The sequence below is a fragment of the Delphinus delphis genome, chromosome 9 (assembly GCF_949987515.2).
Source record: "Delphinus delphis chromosome 9, mDelDel1.2, whole genome shotgun sequence".
NCBI classification, from domain to species: domain Eukaryota; kingdom Metazoa; phylum Chordata; class Mammalia; order Artiodactyla; family Delphinidae; genus Delphinus; species Delphinus delphis.
This window is the reverse complement of record NC_082691.1, coordinates 74,563,734-74,585,890: the sequence shown is the minus strand read 5'-3', so window position 1 is coordinate 74,585,890 and position 22,157 is coordinate 74,563,734. Positions and strand designations below refer to the sequence as shown.

The 22,157-nt window shown below is 39.8% G+C and overlaps 1 protein-coding gene across 2 annotated transcripts in view; it reads right to left on the bottom strand.

The window, feature by feature from the left end:
• MET (MET proto-oncogene, receptor tyrosine kinase) overlaps positions 1 to 22,157 on the bottom strand; it is a 127,001-nt gene that overhangs the window by 50,589 nt on the left and 54,255 nt on the right. For both annotated transcript variants that reach the window (XM_060020781.1, XM_060020782.1), the window contains exon 3: positions 6,393 to 6,584. In XM_060020781.1, the coding sequence (XP_059876764.1) occupies positions 6,393 to 6,584 (192 nt within the window). The remainder of the gene's footprint in view (positions 1 to 6,392; positions 6,585 to 22,157) is intronic.

Sequence of the window (22,157 nt, the reverse complement as noted above, 5' to 3'; positions counted from 1 at the left end):
CTAGCCCGTCATACCCTCCAGTTCCTGGCAAACACTAATCTACTTTCTATCTCCCCAGATTTTCCTATTCTGGACATTTCATGTAAATGGAATCCTACAATATGTGGTCTTTTGTAACTGGCTTCTTTCACTTAATGTTTTCAAGGTTCATCCATGTTGGAGTATGTATCAGTACGTCATTCCTTTTTATTGCCAAATAATATTCCTTTGTATGAATATACTATATTTTATTTATCCATTTATCAGTTGATGGACATTGGGTTGTTTCTACTTTTTGGCTACTGTGAATAATGCTGCTAGGAACATCCAAGTCTAACTTTTGGTGAGAATATATATTTTCACTTCTGTTGGATATATACCTAGGAGTGGAATTGTTGGGTCTTAACGGTAACTCTATGTTTAACCTTTTGAAGAACTGCCAGACCATTTTCCATATGGGATGCCTAATTCCACATTCCCACCAGCAATGTATGAGTGTTCCAATTTCTTCACATCCTTACTGACATTTGTTATTTTCTGTTTTCTTGATTATAGCCATCCTAGTAGGTGTGAAGTGGTACTTCATTGTGGTTTTGGTTTGTATTTATCTGCAAAATGTTTCCTTAAATTAAGTAAAAGACAAGTTTACTTCTGAAGGTTCACAGCCTTCCATCCATTCCTCCTGCCTGAGACTGACACTTGGGCATCACCTGCTCAGCCTCCCAACCAGTTCTCTGAAGAACATACCTCATGGTCAGACTGGACTTTTGTAAAACAGAGATCTAGAGAGGTTGGAGGTGGGGGAGGGGTAGAAGAAACAAAAATGGATTCTCACTAGGAGAAGCAGAGTGGGAGATGCAGCACATTCCCCAGTGAATTGAGAGAGGGAAAAAAAAAATGTAAGTGAAGGAGATGACACCATTAATAAACAAACTGGGTTATAACTGGATGTGAACTTACAGATCCAGGAAATGAGTCTGCTTTTTCTCTAGTTTCTAGTACAGATCTGGCACATAGTAGGTCCAAAAGGCATATCTATTGCTTAAACATATGAATAGACTGAAATAATAAGCCTACGTAAGCCTTGATGAAGGGATGGTTTTTTTTTTAATGCTTCAGACATTTAGATAACCTTCAAGAGTTTGGTTTGCATTTTCAAGGTATGGTTTCTGATGCCTTTTGCAATGTACTGAATATTTGTGTCCCCCCCCCCCCCAAGTTCCTATGTTGAAATCCTAATCCTCAGTGTGATGGTGTGAAGAGATAAGGCCTTTGGATGCTGCTTAGGTCGTGAGGGTGAAGCTCTCATGAATGAGGTAAGTGCCCTATAAATGGGACCCCAGAGAGTTCTCGTGCCCTCTTTCCACCACGTGAGGACACAGTGAGAAGATGGCAATCTGTGGACCCGGAAGCAGGCCCTCATTAGACTCCAGATCTGCTGGCACCTTGATCTTGGAATTCTCAGCCTCCAGAACTGTGAGAAATAAATGTTTGTTTTTTTAAGCCACCTAGTCTATGGTAATTTGCTACAACAGCCCGAACTGACTAAAACACCAGCTATAGGTGTATATCTTAAGTATGTGAGAGAAATCGGTATTTGTTTAGAAAGAAATCAGATATAAAGAGTTTTGTTTCAACCAAGGTAAACATCTAATTTTCTGGAATTAAAAAAATGAAACATAAGAAGTGGAAATTGCTGATTGGTGCTGACAACTCAAAATTAGAAGTAGTAAAACAAAGTACCAGGTGGCAAAAGTTGAATTAAATGAAACTTTGCTCTGTTCTTTCACTCTTTTTTTGGTAAGTGGGCACAAGAGCTTCTATACCAACCTGACACTATAAAGGCCAGGGTATGTACAAAAAGTAAAACAATTTTTTTAATGATTATAATACCGATGTGTATGTGTGTTTCAACTTTTTGAAATGAGTCAGAGTGAGTCAAAATGAGTCAATACCAAACTGAGAACTTTGTAAAAAATTTCAAGCATCTAAAAACCAAATAAGCTAGTAAATTTGTAAAAATTAAAAAAAATCCAATACTTCCAAATCAGTATTCCAAATACAATGATTGTGGGATTCGCCAATCTATATATAGAGTATATCTGTCTGAATTTTGAAAAAACTACTGATAAATATATTTTCTGTTTTAAAATGTCTCTCCATTTTTTCAAATAAGCACCCAAACAAGAAATTCCAGTTATTCCCTGCTACCAAAAAACCCAAAACAAACAAAAGGTTAGCACTTTCCCATGGTTTCAAATATGTATGGTGTTTTAAGTTTCTATGCTATAAGAGTTTATAAGATATATATATTTCAAGACCATGCATTAATTCATTTTAGGAGACTATATACGAGCTGGGCTTAATTTTTTGTTATGGACATAACTCTGAAATTATTATTTACAACAGGTACTTTTTCTCCCAAAAGAAATTTCAGAACCCATGAAGTATATTTTCCTCTAAAGAAATATAGCAAAGCTACCATTCTTTAGAGATGTAACTAAATCAATGATGTGCACCTTAAAAACAGGCAGATGATATTTTTATCTGAGCATTTTATAAAGGAGACGGGTAAGTTAGCAATTGCTGAAAAGGAATGTTCCAGTTCAAGCTTTGTTTGGCTGTGTCTCTGCAGGCTGCTCACAGCACTGATGAGTTGATGATCTGTGTCTACATAGTCTAAAATAGCAGTAATCCCAAATGAAATGTATGCTGCAGGCTTCGAGCACAAAGCACTGACATGCCATGATGGCAGCACAGGAACTGAAGAAATTTAGAGACAGGAGGTCAATAGATGAATCGATTCTTCTTACTAGAAGTGAGTAATTATTGTCAAGTTCACTGATTACTAACATAATCCTTTAAGTGATGGTCATAAGTAATGATCATGAGCTAACGATGTCTTTTTAGGTGGTCCCTACCTCTTGAAGTTTCTTGCTTAAGACCAACTAGTCCAGTTAAGAGGCACAAGAGAAAAGGGGTTATGGGTGGTAACAGCATCAAGGAATTGGGGAGAGGGGAAAGGGTGATGGGAGAAGAGCAAGGATAATGCCAAAGAACCTAATGAAATCTGTGACAGTGCTCAGGTAGTGGCCACTGTATATAGACAAGGCAGCTGCCCAGTGAATGTGGAGCTGAACTTGCAACAAGTCTTGAAAGTGCCTCCCCACTCCCACCCCACCCCCATCCACTTGCTCTCCCTGGCCTGACAGTCATGCACAAATATTTTAATAACGATGCTTGCATCTAGAGATTAAAGGCCTTATATAAGTGCTGTAAAAAAAAAATCAAGCAAGCATTGTTTTTGGATGTAGATTAGATGAGGAGCTCAGAAGGGGAGATGTGGGCAATCCCTGTGATTAGTCCTGTGATCTTCATGAGTATCCTGCTTCCCTCTCCCATGTAGCCCTGCACACTGTGCTCATGTTCCCCAGCCTTGTTCTTTTCTACATCCGCTCTGCCTCCAAAATTCGTAAGAAGGCATGTTCTTACTGTTTACTTATACTATCTCAAACATTGCTTATCATATTATTTTACTTCAGAGCATCCCAGAGTGATCACACAAATAAAAACTGTTTTTGAAATCTATATCTACACTGACATAGCTCTACAGATAGACTTGAATGTATGTACACATTAGTATATTTAGACATAGCTGCACCTGTGTAAGTTACACGTTTAAATGTTAAAAACATGTCAAAAATGTCTTCTCTTCCATACGTATAATATTGTTAGCTAAACAATATAATTCTTTCTAATCAAATAACCACTGTGAAATACCTGATTCACTTTGCACCCGACAGCTGGGGCTGAAGCTTGTATTCCCAGTCAGAGTTGAACATAAGCACAATAGGAAAGGCAGAAACAGCTGCAAACTCTTGGGAGAAAACATTTGCAAAGCAACTTTGCCTTTAGGCTTCAGGGTAGGAAGGAAGTAAAATCATTTTTCTATTCCTTTTCATGAATGGCAGCTGTCTTTGGGAAAATTATGTCCCTTCTATATTGTAACAGAAACTTCATAGTATTATTAAAACATGGGTTGTAGAAACTTAGGCTTGGCCACAGATTCAGCACTTCAGTGCAGTCAAAACATTTACAGAACTTGGCAGGTTACTGCTTGGATAGATTAAGCTGGATGGTCCCCAAATTTTTGCTGCACTCCTGACTCCGCCTCCACTTTATTTGCTGTAAACAAACTGGATTTCAGTGATGTTGACTCTTTTATCCTTTAAATGGTTTACGTTTATTTACATAAAATTTTACTAAATGGAATTCTTCTGGGCAAGTGTCAGAGAAATAGATCCTCTCTTTGTGGGTTTCAGTAGCCCTGTGTTTTTTATGTCTTTGTTTTCTCTACTCTTCGTGTCAGATACATGTTTTTATTTCCCCTACTGAAATTTCAGTTCCTCAGAGGCAGGTTCTGTGTCACTGCTTCCTTTGCTGCACTTACTTGCCTAGTAAAGCAAAGTTAGTACCTTCTTGATACATATTTGATGAATTAAGAGCCACCTGGTTTAAAAAAAAAAATCAAGGATATCAGTGCTTTTCATAAAATAAATATCTACTCATATACTTATTTTCATCTTTGGTGTTATGGATGCAAAGGTGTACTATGGCTTCTTTTATGAAAATGCTGGGAGACAAGAATAAAACATTTGTTACATTTTTAATAGAAGTGTTAAAGCATTTCTAGTATAATGAGACTGATGTATATAACATATCACTTGGGTTGTGAAATCTGTCACACAGTAGAATTTACTTAGCTATTAAAGCAATCTATCTAAAAATGGAATTCTTTAGAATCTGGAAATAGGCCAGGAACCTTATGATGTGAAAAAGTGTCAGACCTAAAGTGGCTGTAGAAAGTTTATTTATATGGAACTGGATTGGTGAGGTATTAGACAATTAAGAAAAAAAGAAAAGCAGAAAAAAGATAAAGGGAAGCAAATCAACATAGTGAACACAATAGGAATTCAGTAGAGGAATTCAGTCATCCTCCTTTAGATTTTTCTTGGAATTCTACAGAATAACATCAACGTAAACTAAAAACACATATAAACACCACATAACAAACACATTTTACAAGGATAATAGATACGATCATATTTCAAATATGTTAGAGTGCTTGTCTGTGTGGGAGGAGACTGGGCATCTCTCCTTCACATTTTGAGGAGCTAAGGACAGCATTGAATATTCTGAAGTGGGTGAATAAGAACACTGGGCTGGGGGAGTGGGAGCAAAAGTGTAGTTAATTGTGAAGCAATAGGAGGAGGGGAGACCAAGCGTGGGATTATTTAGATAAGAGGATCTACAATATATGATTCATTTTGAGGTGGGAAAGTTGTATTTACACGTTTCATGATTTTGAAAAAATTCCACCATGCCCACTAGTACAAGAAAAACATTTGATCAGTACCCAGACTGCTATAAGACAGTGGTAACTTTTAAAATATATATTTGTTAAAGAATACAGATAGAGAATGTACAGATGGGCAAGTCATAGGAAAACATCATCGTCCTCAATTCGTTTACTAAAAGTCATTGCCGGACTGGGCTGTTAATTATGTCAGATGATTATGAAATAAACATCCTTCTTTAAAAGAAATTTCTAGTCTTTGTGGAAAGTCAACATTTCCAATAGATACCATCGTCACTGTGCATTAACCAAGAATCTACTAATGAACTCATGTTGAAAGCACTACCAATAACTATTAAAGCAGCAAAACAGACCCAACACGAGAGCATTTTAATTTCTGCAAAGTGCTAGGCTTCTTGTATCTAGGGGACACGATAACTGCAAGTCTGAAATGTGAACTTTTACTGTATGGAAATACTGTTGCTATCCATTAAAGGTATTTCTTAACAAAATCCGGATCTTTTTTTCCCAGTGTTTGCACTTTTTTGTGTCTGACCCCATCATTTTGCAGAATCAGGAGAACTGGAGTTACAATGGGATTTTGATGATAACGTCCCTTCCTAACTCCTGCCAATATTTCTCAATGATGTGAATGTTTCTTCTCATGGAGACGCACGGTTCACACAATAGCTCTCTTTTGATCCGTAGCTTCCCTTGAAATAGGAAAACATCGCCTGGAAGCGCTTTAATTGTTTCATTTTATTTTCCAATCATGTGATAGAAATCATGAATGGAAAAAAAAACCCCAAACCGTTCCAGGCAAGAAAATTAAAGCAACCACATTTAAACTGAAAGCTTTAAGAATTTAACAACGGAAAATAGGCCTTACACTTCATAAAAAGTGGACCAAGCTTCATTGTTTTGCTTTCAGTCTATGCCTCTAGCTTCCACTGTGATTCTCACTTACAGTATTTGCAAACACCTTACTGTAAAAAGAAGGAAATTAACTGCATAACACCGGATAAAACAGACACAGACACTCTCAGAAAGTATGTACCTGCATGAATCGACCCTCTGACGTTCCAAGATTAGCGATGGTGAGGTCTCCTTTAATAAAGGTGGATATAGATGTTAAGAGGACTTGGTTGAACTGGCCCATGAATAAGTCAACGCGCTGCAAAGCTGTGGTAAACTCCGTTCGGTATTCATCACTGCGCACTTCGCAGCCCGATGAATTTCTCAAAAGTGTCTGGAATAAAATATGGTCATAGAATTAATGTGAGTCCAGATGTGAGCAAGCTATTAAGAAACCTTTTTGGTGTGTCTTTTTAGAGCTTGGAGGGAATGGCAAGGATAATAGACAGTTTGCAAATAGACAAATAGTCCCAGAGAGGCAGAAACAATTCTAGTGACCTAAATGACTCTAGTACCAGTAGGTGCTGCTGTGAATATACAGACTCTAAAACCAGGGGCAAATCTTTCCCTCACAGTTTGTATCATGGTTTGATATGTACGTACATAAAAATGGAACTTAGCTGGTGCTAGTAAAAGAAAAACAAAACTATGAATGTTTCAGGTCTGGACATGAAGGTAATGCTTCTAGCAGGCAAGTCCAATGAGATGAATATCAACTCGAATAATCATAAATGTCAGAATCACACTAGGACATTGTATTTTAAAACGTGTTCCTTTGTGCATTTGTGCGCAGTGGGGTGGTGGGGATAATTCATGGGGAAGCGGCAGAGCACAGACTCCAGACCTAGGTGCCTGCATTGAACCCTGGTCCTTAATGGTTACTCGTTGTATGTAATTTCTATAACCTCCCTGTGTTTGTGAAATCCATGTTATCTCTGTTATAGTTCCTCCATTTGTAAAATTGAGAGAATTACAGAAATGTACTTACCTTACAGAGCTGTTGTAAAGATTAAATGAGCTAGTTTACAGAAATCTCTCATAATAGAACCCAGCACAGAGAACACAGAGTATTTGTCCTCATTATGGTGAAAGGCTCCAAAAATGTAAAAGTTGTGCATCCAATGCTTTGTTAACCAGCTAACTAAAAGGCAATTACCACTAAATCAGGTATTTATCTTTTAGCTTTAACTTGAAGTGAAAGGCTTTAAAGAACATTGTTCGCTAATACATGACAATTTAAGTACTATGGATCCCTCCCTTCACCTTGACACTTCAGTCTGCTGGTCTTCCTTCTACTACTTCTCAGATTGTAACATTTGTCTCCTTTGCAGGACCATCCATGCTTGCCTGTCAATGTTAGAGTTTCTCAAGACTCCATCCTAGGGCTGCTCCTCTGCTCACTCACTCTTCATACTCCCCACCCGGGATATCTCAGTTTTACTCTATTTAGTTGACACTCACATTTGTACCTCCAGGCTAACTTGCTCCTCTGAGCTGACTGTGCATTTATCAAACTGCCTATGAAATCTGAACTCAGATGTCTCAAAGACCTCAGGCTCAACATGACCAAAGTAGAAAACACAATCTTTCCCCATGCCTGACCTTGTGATATAATGCACCCCAGCAAATGGCTGCACCATTTCTCCAGGTGCACAAGTCAGAAATCTAAGTGTCATCCGTCATTCCTCCCCATACACAGTCCATCACCAATTCCCATCAATTGCACTTTCTAAATATCTCCTGGGTCTCTACAGTTTTCTCTATCTCTACCACGGCAACCTTCATCGAAGGCACCTCCATCCTTTCCTGAACCATGACAATGGCTTCTTAACTGGACCTGCCCCGTCCAATCTCATCTAATCTCTTTCTAGGTCCATTCTCCACACTGCAGCCAAATTTTCTTTTTAAACCACAAATCTCATCATGTCACTCTGCTTAAAACACTGAACATTTCCCCGCTGCTCTTCGGATCAAGGACAAAACTTTTAACATGCCCCATTGGATCCTGCATCATCTGGTTCCTGCTCAAATTCTCCAGGCTCACCCTGCGCTGTGTTCTTCCTTGCTCTCTATGCTCCAGTGAGCTGGCCTTCTCTTAGTTCTCTAAATAGCTATGTGTCCTCCATGACAGGGCCTCTGCACATGCTGTTCCCTCTGCCTGGAATGCTCCTTCCACCTCCAATGCCTCCTTCAGATCTCAGCTTGTCATCAGTTCCTCAGAAGGCCTGCCCTGACCCCAATATCTAGGTCAAATGCTTCTATTATAGACTGTCATAATACCATTTACTATGTGAAATAGCACTCATTATAGCTGCAACTACTATTCGCTTGTGTGATATAAGAGTGATGTGAGACTTCTCCCAAGTGGCTCCCTGTCTTTAGGGACCCTGCTTGTTTACCACTATATTGCTAGTAGTAGATGAAATATCACACATAGTAGATGTTTAATAAATACTAATTGAATAAATGAACAAGTAAGTAAATCAATTATGGGTAGATGGGGAATGAGTGTGAAGATATGAACCAATATTACTAAAGCTATTTTTTTTTTCAGGAATAGGGATAGTTTATGAGTTTATAAGGGACAAATGGAGTGACTGCCCCCGACTGTCCTGACAAGATAATTGCAAATTGGTAACTTTGGGGAAGATAATGGGGGGCAAGAAGGTGTATAAAGAAGACAAAGTCTAACTTGAAGAAAGAGAGAAACAGCTCAGTTTTACACATCTTTGTATGTAGCTACAAGTCCAGGAAAATGATTTGAAGATTAGAGATTTTCTATTATTGTCCTATTATATTTGTAATAATCAGAAAGTTGTTAGAGCATATTTCAAACCAACTTAGTGCTTAAGAACAAACTGAAATAAAAAATTTAGTTACCCTTATGTAAAATAACCTTACTCCTTAATGTCAAACTTCTGTCACATAGAATGCAAAGTTCTTACATGTATTAACTTTTATGGTTAAATATCACCTAACATCCTGTTTTATACAGCAACAGCTACTTTTTTATTTTAAATGGTGATACGTTAGCAAACAGAGAGTCTCAGAGATACTAAACCTATGACTTTTAATAAGATGTTCTAGTTCTAGACATTTTTTGATATATTTATGAGTGCTATTTTACTATTTAATTGGAGACTTTTCTTTACTAAAGTGCTATAGATTGCTCTGAGGAGTAGCAGATAACTGAGATGTACTGTCAGTTCAATAGTTACCAATTAATTGGTAATTAAGTTTCCATTGGTGATCAATCATCCATTTTGCAGAGGGTGCTAGAACCAGGGAAGCTTCTTAAAGGAGCAGAGGACATTTTTAAATCAAAGCCCTTCTGAAGTATTCCGTTATAGAGGTGGCTGCTCTTCAGAGTCAGCTTCTGTGATTTTGTTCATTTCTTGTTCTCCCTTTTTTCCAATGTCTAGGTGGCATTCTGGGAACTTTAAAGCCTCAGACTTGACTTGGGGTCCAGTGCTGGGTGGAGATAGGATGGATTCATCAGCATATAAAACAATTGGCAAATTGCGGAGTAGAGTCTTAGGTTGTAAACTAGTAGCAGCCTACTATCAACAAGAGTCCAGGAACTGTCTCATTTATCTTTTATCCCCACTGTGTACACTGCCTAGCACACTGTAGGTATTTAACAACTGCCTGCTGAAAAATTAATGCAATTATACTCCAATTTGCAAAGTAACCAGGCATAAAGCTCATTTGCCTACCCAGCTTGCTTTGTGGTCTGCCTTGCTGAATAGGGCAAGCTGGAGAACAGAGGTTTAGATGCATCTGAGTGTCTGCAAACCTGCAGGACCTCACTGATCTTTTCTAAACGAAGGGAGAGAAACAGGACCAGAACTTTAGCTTCTATGTGTCTGTTTTCTCACATGTAGGGCTTAATAAGTGTAGAACTCTGCATCAGAGTTAATGCAATATTTATATTCCACACTTCAAGGCTTCTCCTTCAGGAAACAGTAAGGTCTCTAAATGGTACTTCCTCAAGGACTGAGAGGGATTCCTGTCCCCCACCCCCCCACAAACAAATTCCAAAGTATAGAACACTGAACAATGTTGGAATAGGATGTACAGAGCTCCTTGATCTTAAAAAATTGTGCAATGGAGCCGAAAACCAAACATCATGTCAGGGTCAAGTGGCATTCAAATTTCAGAAGCCAGGGGACCCCAACCTTTTTCTTTTTCATTTTCTCCTCAGCTGAGATCTGCAGGAGAGGGGCACTAACTTCGAGGAAAACATAACATTGCAGTGTTCACTGCAGGAGAGGGGGACTACTCCTTGTCTCTTCCTGCTGAGAATCCTGATAAACTCGACGCCTGGGGTCAGGGTGGCAGGAACTGGCTTACAGAGCTGCGGGCTGTCGTTATGCTTGAATAGTTAGACCTTTAACTATTAGAGGGAGCCTTGGTTTAAACTCTCAGCATTGCAAAGGTATCTTGTAAATACTCCATCTGATTCACCATGTCCCTTACAGGTAATGAGTGAATGTGTTTGTTGCTCATTTGTGCAGGAAAGATGGGGTGACTTCTCACCACTTTACACACAGTTCCTGGTGTGATGTTGGAGTGGGACTGCGTCCAGCTGGAAGAACAACTACAGACCCACTGCCAGGGGTCTCCTTGCCACTCGTGCTTCTCTTAAAGCCAAAGGTCTCGTGTTTTGGGGTAAAAGTGAACGTATCTGGTGAAAAGCAGTTCTCTGGTACAACAGCTGCTTTGGGGCATTGCAGAAGAGCCTACAGAGAAAGTTTCCCCCCAGCACCAGTTGAGGAGCCAGACTAATGCTCTCTCTTTGGTAACAAAGGGAGGAAGAAGGAAGGAAGGAAGGAAGGGAGGGAGGAAATCAATCTTTACCCTGCACCTACACTGTGCCAGGCACTGAGTTGGGCATTTTCACGTACAAGCAGACTCACAGCAGCCCTGTGAGGTTTTATCACACTGAGTTTCAGGAGGAGACGCAGGGCAGCCAAAGGTGGTGGCCACAGGTTCACACTGGAACAGGCATTCGAATTTAACTCTCTCTGACTCTCAAGCTCATGAATTGCTTTTGCTACTGTTTACTATTCTGGGCAAAGTTCCGAGAGTTGTACAATTAGAAAAATGGAAAGGGCCTTAGAGACCATCTTACTCCAGTCCCTCACTTTATGTATGAGAAACTGAAAGCTAGGGAAGTTGTAACTCTAAGAGAGTTGGAATCACTTAACGAAAGTTATCATTTAACACGTAAACCCACAACGCTTCAAAGAAGGAAATGTATTGATAGATTTGCCCACCCCTGATTCCTCTTCTGAGAGAAAGGCTGGAATTAATCATTATTTTCTGGACCATGGCACAGAAATGACCACTAGCATTTTGGGCTGCTCTAGTTAGCATGGCTCTCAAATTTACCTCTTTGTCACCTATTTTGGTTAATGAACATTATTCCATCCCGGTCACTCGAAATTTCAGCCATCACCAACTCCTCTTTCTCCAGCATCTCTCACATCCAAGCAGTTGCTAGGTCTCGCTCAACTCTGTCTGCAGTGTCTCTCCTGTGCAGCTCTCCAGCCACCCCTGCACGCCTGCCCCAGGATAGGTGTTCCTCACTGGTCCTCCTGTCTCCCATCTCATCTGCCTTGAAGCAGTTACTTCCTTCTTCAAAATTTTAATTGCTTCCCAAAGGCCTGCAGGAAAAGTCCAGTCTCCTTAGTATGACATCCTAACCTGCCTTGATTAACATGCTCAGTCTTTTTTCCACTAAGGCATTAAGATTTTCCATTAAGATGGTCAGGTGACCATCTAGGACACCATGGGAATCTCAGAGTGACTATCCTGACACAAGACCCTTCCCATTTTTGGATTCTTGCAATTTACTTTGGCAGCTGATGGCCCCCTCCCGCTGGCCACTGACACCCACTCCCTGCTCACGTAAACCTGAAGGCTGGCTCTCTCCTAAAGTCTCTCTTTACGATGTCTTTTGAATGACAGAAGTAATGTGTTTTGGGACTTCCCTGGTGGCACGGGGGTTAAGAATCCGCCTGCCAATGAAAGGAACACGGTTCGATCCCTGGTCCGGGAAAATCCCACATATCGCGAAGCAACAAAGCCGGTGCACCACAAATACTGAGCCTGTGCTCTAGAGCCCGCGAGCCACAACTACTGAGCCTGTGTGCCACAACCACTGAAGCCTGTGCTCTGCAACAAGAGAAGCCACCGCAATGAGAAGTCTGCGCACCTTAACAAAGAGTAGCCCCCGCTTGCTGCAACTAGAGAAAGCCCGTGAGGCAACTAAGACCCCACTCAGCTAAAAAAAAAAAAAAAAGTAATGTGTTTTATTGGATGGGGGAGGGGAAACAGTGACAAAGAATAAGAATAGTGGATAGTTCAAGGGCACAGGAAGATACCATAGAGCTCTAGATACTTGAGTCAAGAGGGAAAAAGAAATAAAATCATCCAGTACAATACGCTGTTTAGGTTATACACATGTGTAGCACAAGTAAAGGCAAGGGAAAGATGAACAAACAATTCACAATTGCCGCTTACCCACTTTTCTGGGGCAGGAAGGTAGGAATAAGACTGGGTGCGACACATGAGGCCTTCAAAGGCATTGGTAATATTCTCTTTTTTCAGCTTCGTGGTAGAGAATCAGTATCTGTTTTATTTTGCATACACACTCACAATACATACATGTATATAGTACATTATTCTTTTGTATATATTACTATATCATTATAAAAATAAATTTTAAAGAAAACAGTGAATAAATGGGAGGGAAGAAAGTGAAGAGAGCTGATTAACTACTCTCTCCACCCCAACTTTTTTTTTCTTTAACATCTTTATTGGAGAATAATTGCTTTAAAATCGTGTATTAGTTTCTGCTTTATAACAAAGTGAATCAGTTATACATATGCATATGTCCCCATATCTCTTCCCTCTTGCGTCTCCCTCCCTCCCACCCCTCTAGGTGGTCACAAAGCACCGAGCTGATCTCCCGGTGCTATGCGGCTGCTTCCCACTAGCTATTTTACGTTTGGTAGTGTATATATGTCCATGCCACTCTCTCACTTTGTCCCAGCTTACCCTTCCCCCTCCCCGTATCCTCAAGTCCATTCTCTAGTAGGTCTGTGTCTTTATTCCCTAGGTTCCTCATGACAATTTTTTTTTTTTTAGATTCCATATATATGTGTTAACATACGGTATTTGTTTTTCTCTTTCTGACTTACTTCACTCTGTATGACAGACTCCAGATCCATCCACCTCACTACAAATAACTCAATTTCGTTTCTTTTTATGGCTGAGTAATATTCCATTGTATATATGTGCCACGTTTTCTTTATCCGTTCATCTGTTGATGGACACTTAGGTTGCTTCCATGTCCTGGCTATTGTAAACAGAGCTGCAATGAACATGTTGGTACATGACTCTTTTTGAATTATGGTTTTCTCAGGGTATATGCCCAGTAGTGGGATTGCTGGGTCATATGGTAGTTCTATTTGTAGTTTTTTAAGGAATCTCCAAACTGTTCTCCATAGTGGCTGTATCAATTTGCATAACCATCAACAGTGCAAGAGGGTTCCCTTTTCTCCACACCCTCTCCAGCATTTATTGTTTGTAGATTTTTTGATGATGGCCATTCTGACCGGTGAGAGTAGATACCTCGTTGAAGTTTTGATTTGCATTTCTCTAATGATAAATGATGTTGAGCATTCTTTCATGTGTTTGTTGGCAATTTGTATATCTTCTTTGGAGAAATGTCTATTTAAGTCTTCTGCCCATTTTTGGATTGGGTTGTTTGCTGTTTTGATATTGAGCTGCATGAGCTGCTTGTACATTTTGGAGATGAATCCTTTGTCAGTTGCTTCATTTGCAAATATTTTCTCCCATTCTGAGGGTTGTCTTTTCGCCTTGTTTATGGTTTCCTTTGCTGTGCAAAAGCTTTAAGTTTCATTAGGTCCCATTTGTTTATTTTTGTTTTTATTTCCATTTCTCTAGGAGGTGGGGCAAAAAGGATCTTGCTGTGATTTATGTCACAGAGTGTTCTGCCTATGTTTTCCTCTAAGAGTTTTATAGTGTCTGGCCTTACATTTAGGTCTTTAATCCATTTTGAGTTTATTTTTGTGTGTGGTGTTAGGAAGTGTTCTAATTTCATTCTTTTATATGTAGCTGTCCAGTTTTCCCAGCACCACTTATTGAAGAGGCTGTCTTTTCTCCACTCTACATTCTTGCCTCCTTTATCAAAGATAAGGTGACCATATGTGCATGGGTTTACCTCTGGGCTTTCTATCCTGTTCCATTGATCTATATTTCTGTTTCTGTGCCAGTACCATATTGTCTTGATTACTGTAGCTTTGTAGTATAGTCTGAAGTCAGGAAGCCTTATTCCGCCAGCTCCGTTTTTCTTTCTCAAGATTGCTTTGGCTATTAAGGGTCTTTTGTGTTTCCATAAAAATTGTGAATTTTTTTGTTCTAGTTCTGTGAAAAATGCCAGTGGTAGTTTGATAGGGATTGCATTGACTCTGTAGTTTGCTTTGGGTAGTATAGTCATTTTCACAATGTTGATTCTTCCAGTCCAAGAACATGGTATGTCTCTCCATCTATTTGTATCATCTTTAATTTCTTTCAACAGTGTCTTATAATTTTCTGCATATAGGTCTTTTGTCTCCTTAGGTAGGTTTATTCCTAGTTATTTTATTCTTTTTGTTGCAATGGTAAATGGGAGTGTTTTCTTAATTTCACTTTCAGATTTTTCATCATTAGTGTATAGGAATGCCAGAGATTTCTGTGCCTTAACGTTGTATCCTGCTACTTTACCAAATTCATTGATTAGCTCTGGTAGTTTTCTGGTAGCATCTTTAGGATTCCCTATGTATAGTATCATGTCATCTGCAAACAGTTACAGCTTTACTTCTTCTTTTCTGATTTGGATTCCTTTTATTTCTTTTTCTTCTGTGGTTGCTGTGGCTAAAACCTCCAAAACTATGTTGAATAACAGTGGTGAGAGTGGGCAACCTTGTCTTGTTCCTGATCTTAGTGGAAATGGTTTCAGTTTTTCACTATTGAGGATGATGTTGGCTGTGGGTTTGTCATACATGGCCTTTATTATGTTGAGGAAAGTTCCCTCTATGCCTACTTTCTGCAGGGTTTTTATCATAAATGGGTGTTGAATTTTGTCCAAAGCTTTCTCTGCATCTATTGAGATGATCATATGGTTTTTCTCCTTCAAATTGTTAATATGGTGTATCACATTGATTGATTTGCGTATAATGAAGAATCCTTGCATTCCTGGGATAAACCCCACTTGATCATGGTGTATGATCCTTTTAATGTGCTGTTGGATTCTGTTTGCTAGTATTTTGTTGAGGATTTTTGCATCTATGTTCATCAGTGATATTGGCCTGTAGTTTTCTTTCTTTGTGACATCTTTGTCTGGTTTGGTATAGGGTGATGGTGGCCTCATAGAATGAGTTTGGGAGTGTTTCTCCCTCTGCTATATTTTGGAAGAGTTTGAGAAGGATAGGCGTTAGCTCTTCCCTAAATGTTTGATAGAATTCCCCTGTGAAGCCATCTGGTCCTGGGCTTTTGTTTGTTGGAAGATTTTTAATCACAGTTTCAATTTCAGTGCTTTTGATTGGTCTGTTCATATTTTCTATTTCTTCCTGGTTCAGTCTCAGAAGGTTGTGCATTTCTAAGAATTCACCCATTTCTTCCAGATTGTCCATTTTACTGGCATATAGTTGCTTGTAGTAATCTCTCATGATCCTTTGTATTTCGGCAGTGTCAGTTGTTACTTCTTTTTCATTTCTAATTCTATTGATTTGTCTTCTCCCTTTATTTCTTGACGAATATGGCTAACGGTTTATCAATTTTGTTTATCTTGTCAAAGAACCAGCTTTTAGTTTTATTGATGTTTGCTATCGTTTCCTTCATTTATTTTTCATTTATTTCTGATATTTATGATTTCTTTCCTTCTGCTAACTTTGGGGTTCTTCTTTCTCTAATTGCTTTAGGTGTAAGGTTAGGTTGTTTATTTGAGATGTTTCTTAAGGTAGGATTGTATTGCTATAAACTTCCCCCTTAGAACTGCTTTTGCTGCATCCCACAGGTTTTGGGTATCGTGTTTTCATTGTCATTTGTTTCTAGGTATTTTTTTGACTTCCTCTTTGATTTCTTCAGTGATCTCTTGGTTATTAAATAGTGTATTGTTTAGCCTCCACGTGTTTATATTTTTTACAGATTTTTTCCTGTAATTGATATCTAGTCTCATAGCGTTGTGGTCGGAACAGATACTTGATACGATTTCAATTTTCTTAAATTTACCAGGGCTTGATTTGTGACCCAAGGTATGATCTATCCTGGAGAATGTTCCATGAGCACTTGAGAAGAATGTGTATTCTGTTGTTTTTGGATGGAATGTGCTATAAATATCAATTAAGTCCATCTTGTTTAATGTATCATTTAAAGCTTGTGTTTCCTTATTTATTTTCAGCTTGGATGATCTGTCCATTGGTGAAAGTGGGGTTTAAAGTCCCCTACTATGATTGTGTTACTGTCGATTTCCCATTTTATGGCTGTTAGTATTTGCCTTATGTATTGAAGTGCTCCTATGTTGGGTGCTTAAATATTTACAATTGTTATATCTTCCTCTTGGATTGATCCCTTGATTATTATGTAGTGTCCTTCTTTGTCTCTTGTAATAGTCTCTGTTTTAAAGTCTATTTTGTCTGACATAAGAATTGCTACTCCAGCTTTCTTCTGATTTCCATTTGCATGGAATATGTTTTTCCATCCTCTTACTTTCAGTCTGTATGTATCCCTAGGTCTGAAGTGGGTCTCTTGTAGACAGCATATATATGGGTCTTGTTTTTGTATCCATTCAGCCAGTCTATGTCTTTTGGTAGGAGAATTTAATCCATTTACACTTAAGGTAATTATCGATACGTATGTTCCTATTACCATCTTCTTAATTGTTTTAGGTTTGTTATTGTAGGTCTTTCCCTTCTCTTGTGTTTCCTGCCTAGAGAAGTTCCTTTAGCATTTGTTGTAAAGCTGGTTTGGTGGTGCTGAATTCTCTTAGCTTTTGCTTGTCTCTTAGCTTTTGCTTGTCTGTAAAGGTTTTAATTTCTCTTCCTAATCTGAATGAGATCCTTGCTGGGTAGAGTAATCTTGGTTGTAGGTTTTTCTCCTTCATCAATTTAAATATATCCTGCCACTCCCTTCTGGCTTGCAGAATTTCTGCTGAAAGATCAGCTGTTAACCTTATGGGGATTCCCTTGTGCGTTATCTGTCATTTTTCCCTTGCTACTTTTAATATTTTTTCTTTGTATTTAATTTTTGATAGTTTGGTTAATATGTGTCTTGGCATGTTTCTCCTTGGATGTATCCTGTATGGGACTCTCTGTGCTCCCTGGACTTGATTAACTATTTCCTTTCCCATTATAGGGAAGTTTTTAACTATAATCTCTTCAAATATTTTCTCATCCTTTTCTTTTTCTCTTCTTCTTCTGGGACCCTTATAATTTGAATGTTGTTGCGTTTAATGTTGTCCCAGAGATCTCTGAGACTGTCCTCAATTCTTTTCATTCTTTGTTCTTTATTCTGCTCTGCAGTAGTTATTTCCACTATTTTATCTTCCAGGTCACTTATCCGTTTTTCTGCCTCAGTTTTTCTGCTATGGATCCCTCTAGAGAATTTTTAATTTCATTTATTGTGTTGTTCATCACTGTTTGTTTGCTCTTTAGTTCTTCTAGGTCCTTGTTAAATGTTTCTTGTATTTTCTTCATTCTATTTCCAGGATTTTGGATCATGTTTACTATCATTATTCTGAATTCTTTTACAGGTAGACTGCCTAGTTCCTCTTCATTTGTTAGGCCTGGTGTGTTTTTGCCTTGCTCCTTCATCTGCTGTGTGTTTCTCTGTCTTCTCATTTTGCTTAACTTACTGTGTTTGGGGTCTCCTTTTTGTAGCCTGCAGGTTCGTATTTCATGTTGTTTTTGGTGTCTGTCCCCAGTGGCTAAGCTTGGTTCAATGGGTTGTGTAGGCTTCCTGGTGGAGTGGACTAGTGCCTCTGTTCTGGTGGATGAGGCTGGATCTTGTCTTTCTGGTGGGCAGGTCCACATCTGCTGGTGTTTTTTGGGGTGTCTGTGGCCTTATTATGATTTTAGGCAGCCTCTCTGCTAATGCATAGGGTTGTGTTCCTGTCTTGCTAGTTGTTTGGCACAGGGTGTCCAGCACTGTAGCTTGCTGGTCATTGAGTAGAGCTGGGTCTTAGCATTGAGATGGAGATATCTGAGAAAGCTTTCGCTGTTTGATTTTACTTGGATCTGGGAGGTCTTTTGTGGACCAGTGTCCTGAACTTGGCTCTCCCACCTCAGAGGCACAGCTCTGATGCCTGGCTGGAGTAGCAAGAGTCTGTCATCCACACGGCTCAGAATAAAAGGGGAAAAAAAGAGAAAGAAACAAAGTAGAAGATAAAATAAAATAAAATAGTTATTAAAATAAAAAATAACTATTAAAAATTTTTTTAAGTAAAAAAAAAAAAAAAAAAGAAAGAAGAGAGCAGCCAAACAGACAAACAAGTCCACCAATGGTCACAAGTGCTAAAAAGTATACTAAGAAAACAAAACTAAACTAAAAAAAAACAAAAACGGACTGACAGAACCATAGGGCAAATGGTAAAAGAAAGCTATATAGAGAAAATCACACACAGAAGCATATACATACACACTCACAAAAAGAGAAAAAGGGAAAAAAAAAAAAAGTCGTTGCTCCCAAAGTCCACCTCCTCAATTTGGGATGATTCATTTTCTATTCAGGTATTCCACAGATGCAGGGTACATCAATTTGATCGTGGAGAATTAATCCGCTGCTCCTGAGGATGCTGGGAGAGATTTCCCTTTCTCTTCTTTGTTTGCACAGCTCCCGGGGTTCAGCTTTGGATTTGGCCCCGCCTCTGCGTGTAGGTCACCTGAGGGTGTCTGTTCCCGCTCAGACAGGACGGGGTTAAAGGAGCAGCTGATTCAGGGGCTCTGGCTCACTCAGGCCGGGGGGAAGGAGGGGTACGGATGTGGGGCGAGCCTGCAGCAGCAGAGACCAGCATTACATTGCACCAGCCTGAGGCCGCCGTGTGTTCTCCTGGGGAAGTTGTCCCTGGATCTCAGGACCCTGGCAGTGGCGGGCTGCAAGGCTCCCAAGAGGGGAGGTGTGTATAGTGACCTGTGCTTGCACACAGGCTTCTTGGTGGCGGCAGCAGCAGCCTTTGAGTCTCACGCTTGTCTCTGGGGTCCGTGCTGATAGGCGCGGCTCACGCCTGTCTCTGGAGCTCCTTAACGCGGTGCTCTGAATCCCCTCTCCTCGCGCACCATGAAACAGAAAGGCAAGACAAAGTCTCTTGCCTCTTTGGCAGCTCCAGACTTTTTCCCAGACTCCCTCCCAGCTAGTTGTGGCACACTAGACCCCCCTCAGGCTGTGTTCAGGCAGCCAACCCCAGTCTTCTCCCTGGGATCCGACCAAAGCCTGAGCCTCAGCTCCCAGGCCCCACCCGTCCCGGCGGGTGAGCAGACAAGCCTCTCGGACTGGTGAGTGCTGGTCGGCACTGATCCTCTGTGCGGGAATCTCTCTGCTTTGTCCTCCGCACCCTTGTTGCTGCGCTCTCCTCGGTGGCCCCGAAGCTTCCCCACTCTGCCATTTGCAGTCTCTGCCCGCCAAGGGGCCTCCTAGTGTGTGGAAACCTCTCCTCCTTCACAGTTACCTCCCACTGGTGCAGGTCCCGTCGCTATTCTTTTGTCTCTGTTTTTTCTTTTACCCTACCCAGTTATGTGGGGAGTTTCTTGCCTTTGGGGAGGTCTGAGGTCTTCTGCCAGCGTTCAGTAGGTGTTCTGTAGGAGTTGTTCCACATGTAGATGTATTTTTGATGTATTTGTGGGGAGGAAGGTGATCTCCACATCTTACTCTTCTGCCATCTTGAAGCTGGAGTCCACCCCAACTTCTTGATGTCCTAAGCAGGCTTTTCTCAGCTCACAGGAGCTCACAATAATGGTGTTAAATAGCATCTGCATGGTGGATCATGGTTTTCAAAGTACATTATCTCATCTGATCCTCTCAACAAGTCTGTGAGTTGGGTTTGTTATGATTATCATATTTCTACAGATGAGGAAATTGAGGTTCAGAGAGTTGAGAGTAACTATCAGAGCTTGAATCCAAGGTGTTGATTTCAAACCGTGTCTTCCTTATACTGCATCGTGCTACTTACTTACAGGCTCCTAAAGTATTTCTGAGGCAAATGCACACTCTAGGGATAGTCTAAGGACCAGGGAGGGAAGAAAAACTAGCATGCCTACTCGATAGGACTGGTTCTACCCCAGCTAGGATTTGATGAGTCCCATGAACTCAGGCAAATCACGTGATCTCTCTCAGTCTGAGTTTTACTTTACTTATTTAACGAACATTTGTTCATAGTGTGTACAATGTGTCAGACATGGTTCTAAGCACTTTCCAAATATTCACTCACTGAATCCTCTTGACAATCCTAGGAGGAAACTGAGGCACTGAAAGGTCACACGACCAGCAGTGGCAGGACAAGACTGCTGAGTTGATGACCTAGGTCATCTGGCCCTAGGGTCTTCACTACTACATTAGGCTACCTACTTCTTGTCTGTAAAGGGAGAGGTTCAGAGAACTGATTTCAAAGTTCTCTTCCAGCTCTACCATGCTGTGGCTCCATGGGTGACTTTCCAAAGTCCCCCTGGGCTTGGAATCACCAGACTGCCACCAGCCCACTGTTGGAACAAATGATTGCTCACGATGTTTAAGATGCCATGAATGATCACTGTCCCCCAGCCACCAGAGGCTGCTTCAAAACACAGATTCCAGATACATCTGCCTATTCTATAAGAAGTTTTGAAAAGCATTTAGCTTTGCAAGGTTTATCCTCTTCTAAAATAATTATGTGACATCAACTCTGAGAACCAATGGTAAACATTCTGTTCTGTTTTTCTTTAAACTTGTTAAAGACTTGCTTCCTTAACCTAAAAACTTATATACTGTCATAGGGCTAAATAATAGGAATTACTCTACAATTCATAAGCCTTGAAACAATAGTTTAGTTTTTCTTCACCTTTTCCCGAGCACTGGACATATTTTTTTAACCTGACTCAGATGTATACTTTTTTTTTTAATGAAAAGAAAACCGAAGTGCTATATACCTCAATGTATTTGATTCAAAATGTTTCCCCTAATTAAAATTATGATGCATGCAGTGAATATGCAATTACATTTAATTCAGTATAATTAAGGATGTGATATATATAAAATAGTGATTCTTCTAATTGATCTACAGGACAAATTTAGCTCATCTATAGATAATTTAAACCAGTCTTGCAGATAGACTTTTTAAAATGTACTATCTTGTGAGATCTTTGACAGTTCACTCATACCAGCTCTTCCCTACTTGCCCATGACTAAATTAACAGAAGCAATTTAATATTACCTTTATTCATAATTATACTTTGTACAAATTCTTTGGACATGTAATAATGGTTTTCAGGGGGATACATATTTCAAAATAGAAAGTCCCTCTTTGCCTAAGGCTTGACATATAGTTGGCTAAAAATTCAACTGCTTTAATTTCAGGAACTCCACTTTGCTTATTTCCCTAAATTTCATTCATGTGCTCTCTTCTCTTTGTTATATGGGACTTGGAGGCAGGTGGTGTGGAACTGACCGCAGGCAGAGACACAAAGCTTTGAACTTAGGGGTCTGCTTATGCTTCGTTCAACTTCTCTCAGTCTGTACTCAGATGTCTAAGATATTAACACTGAAGCCTGGATTCTTTGTAAAATGCAGAATCTCTCTGGCAGAGCAGGCCCTTCCCTTTGGGGTCTTTAATGCAAGGCCAGACTATTAGGATGCTATGGTCAAACCCTAA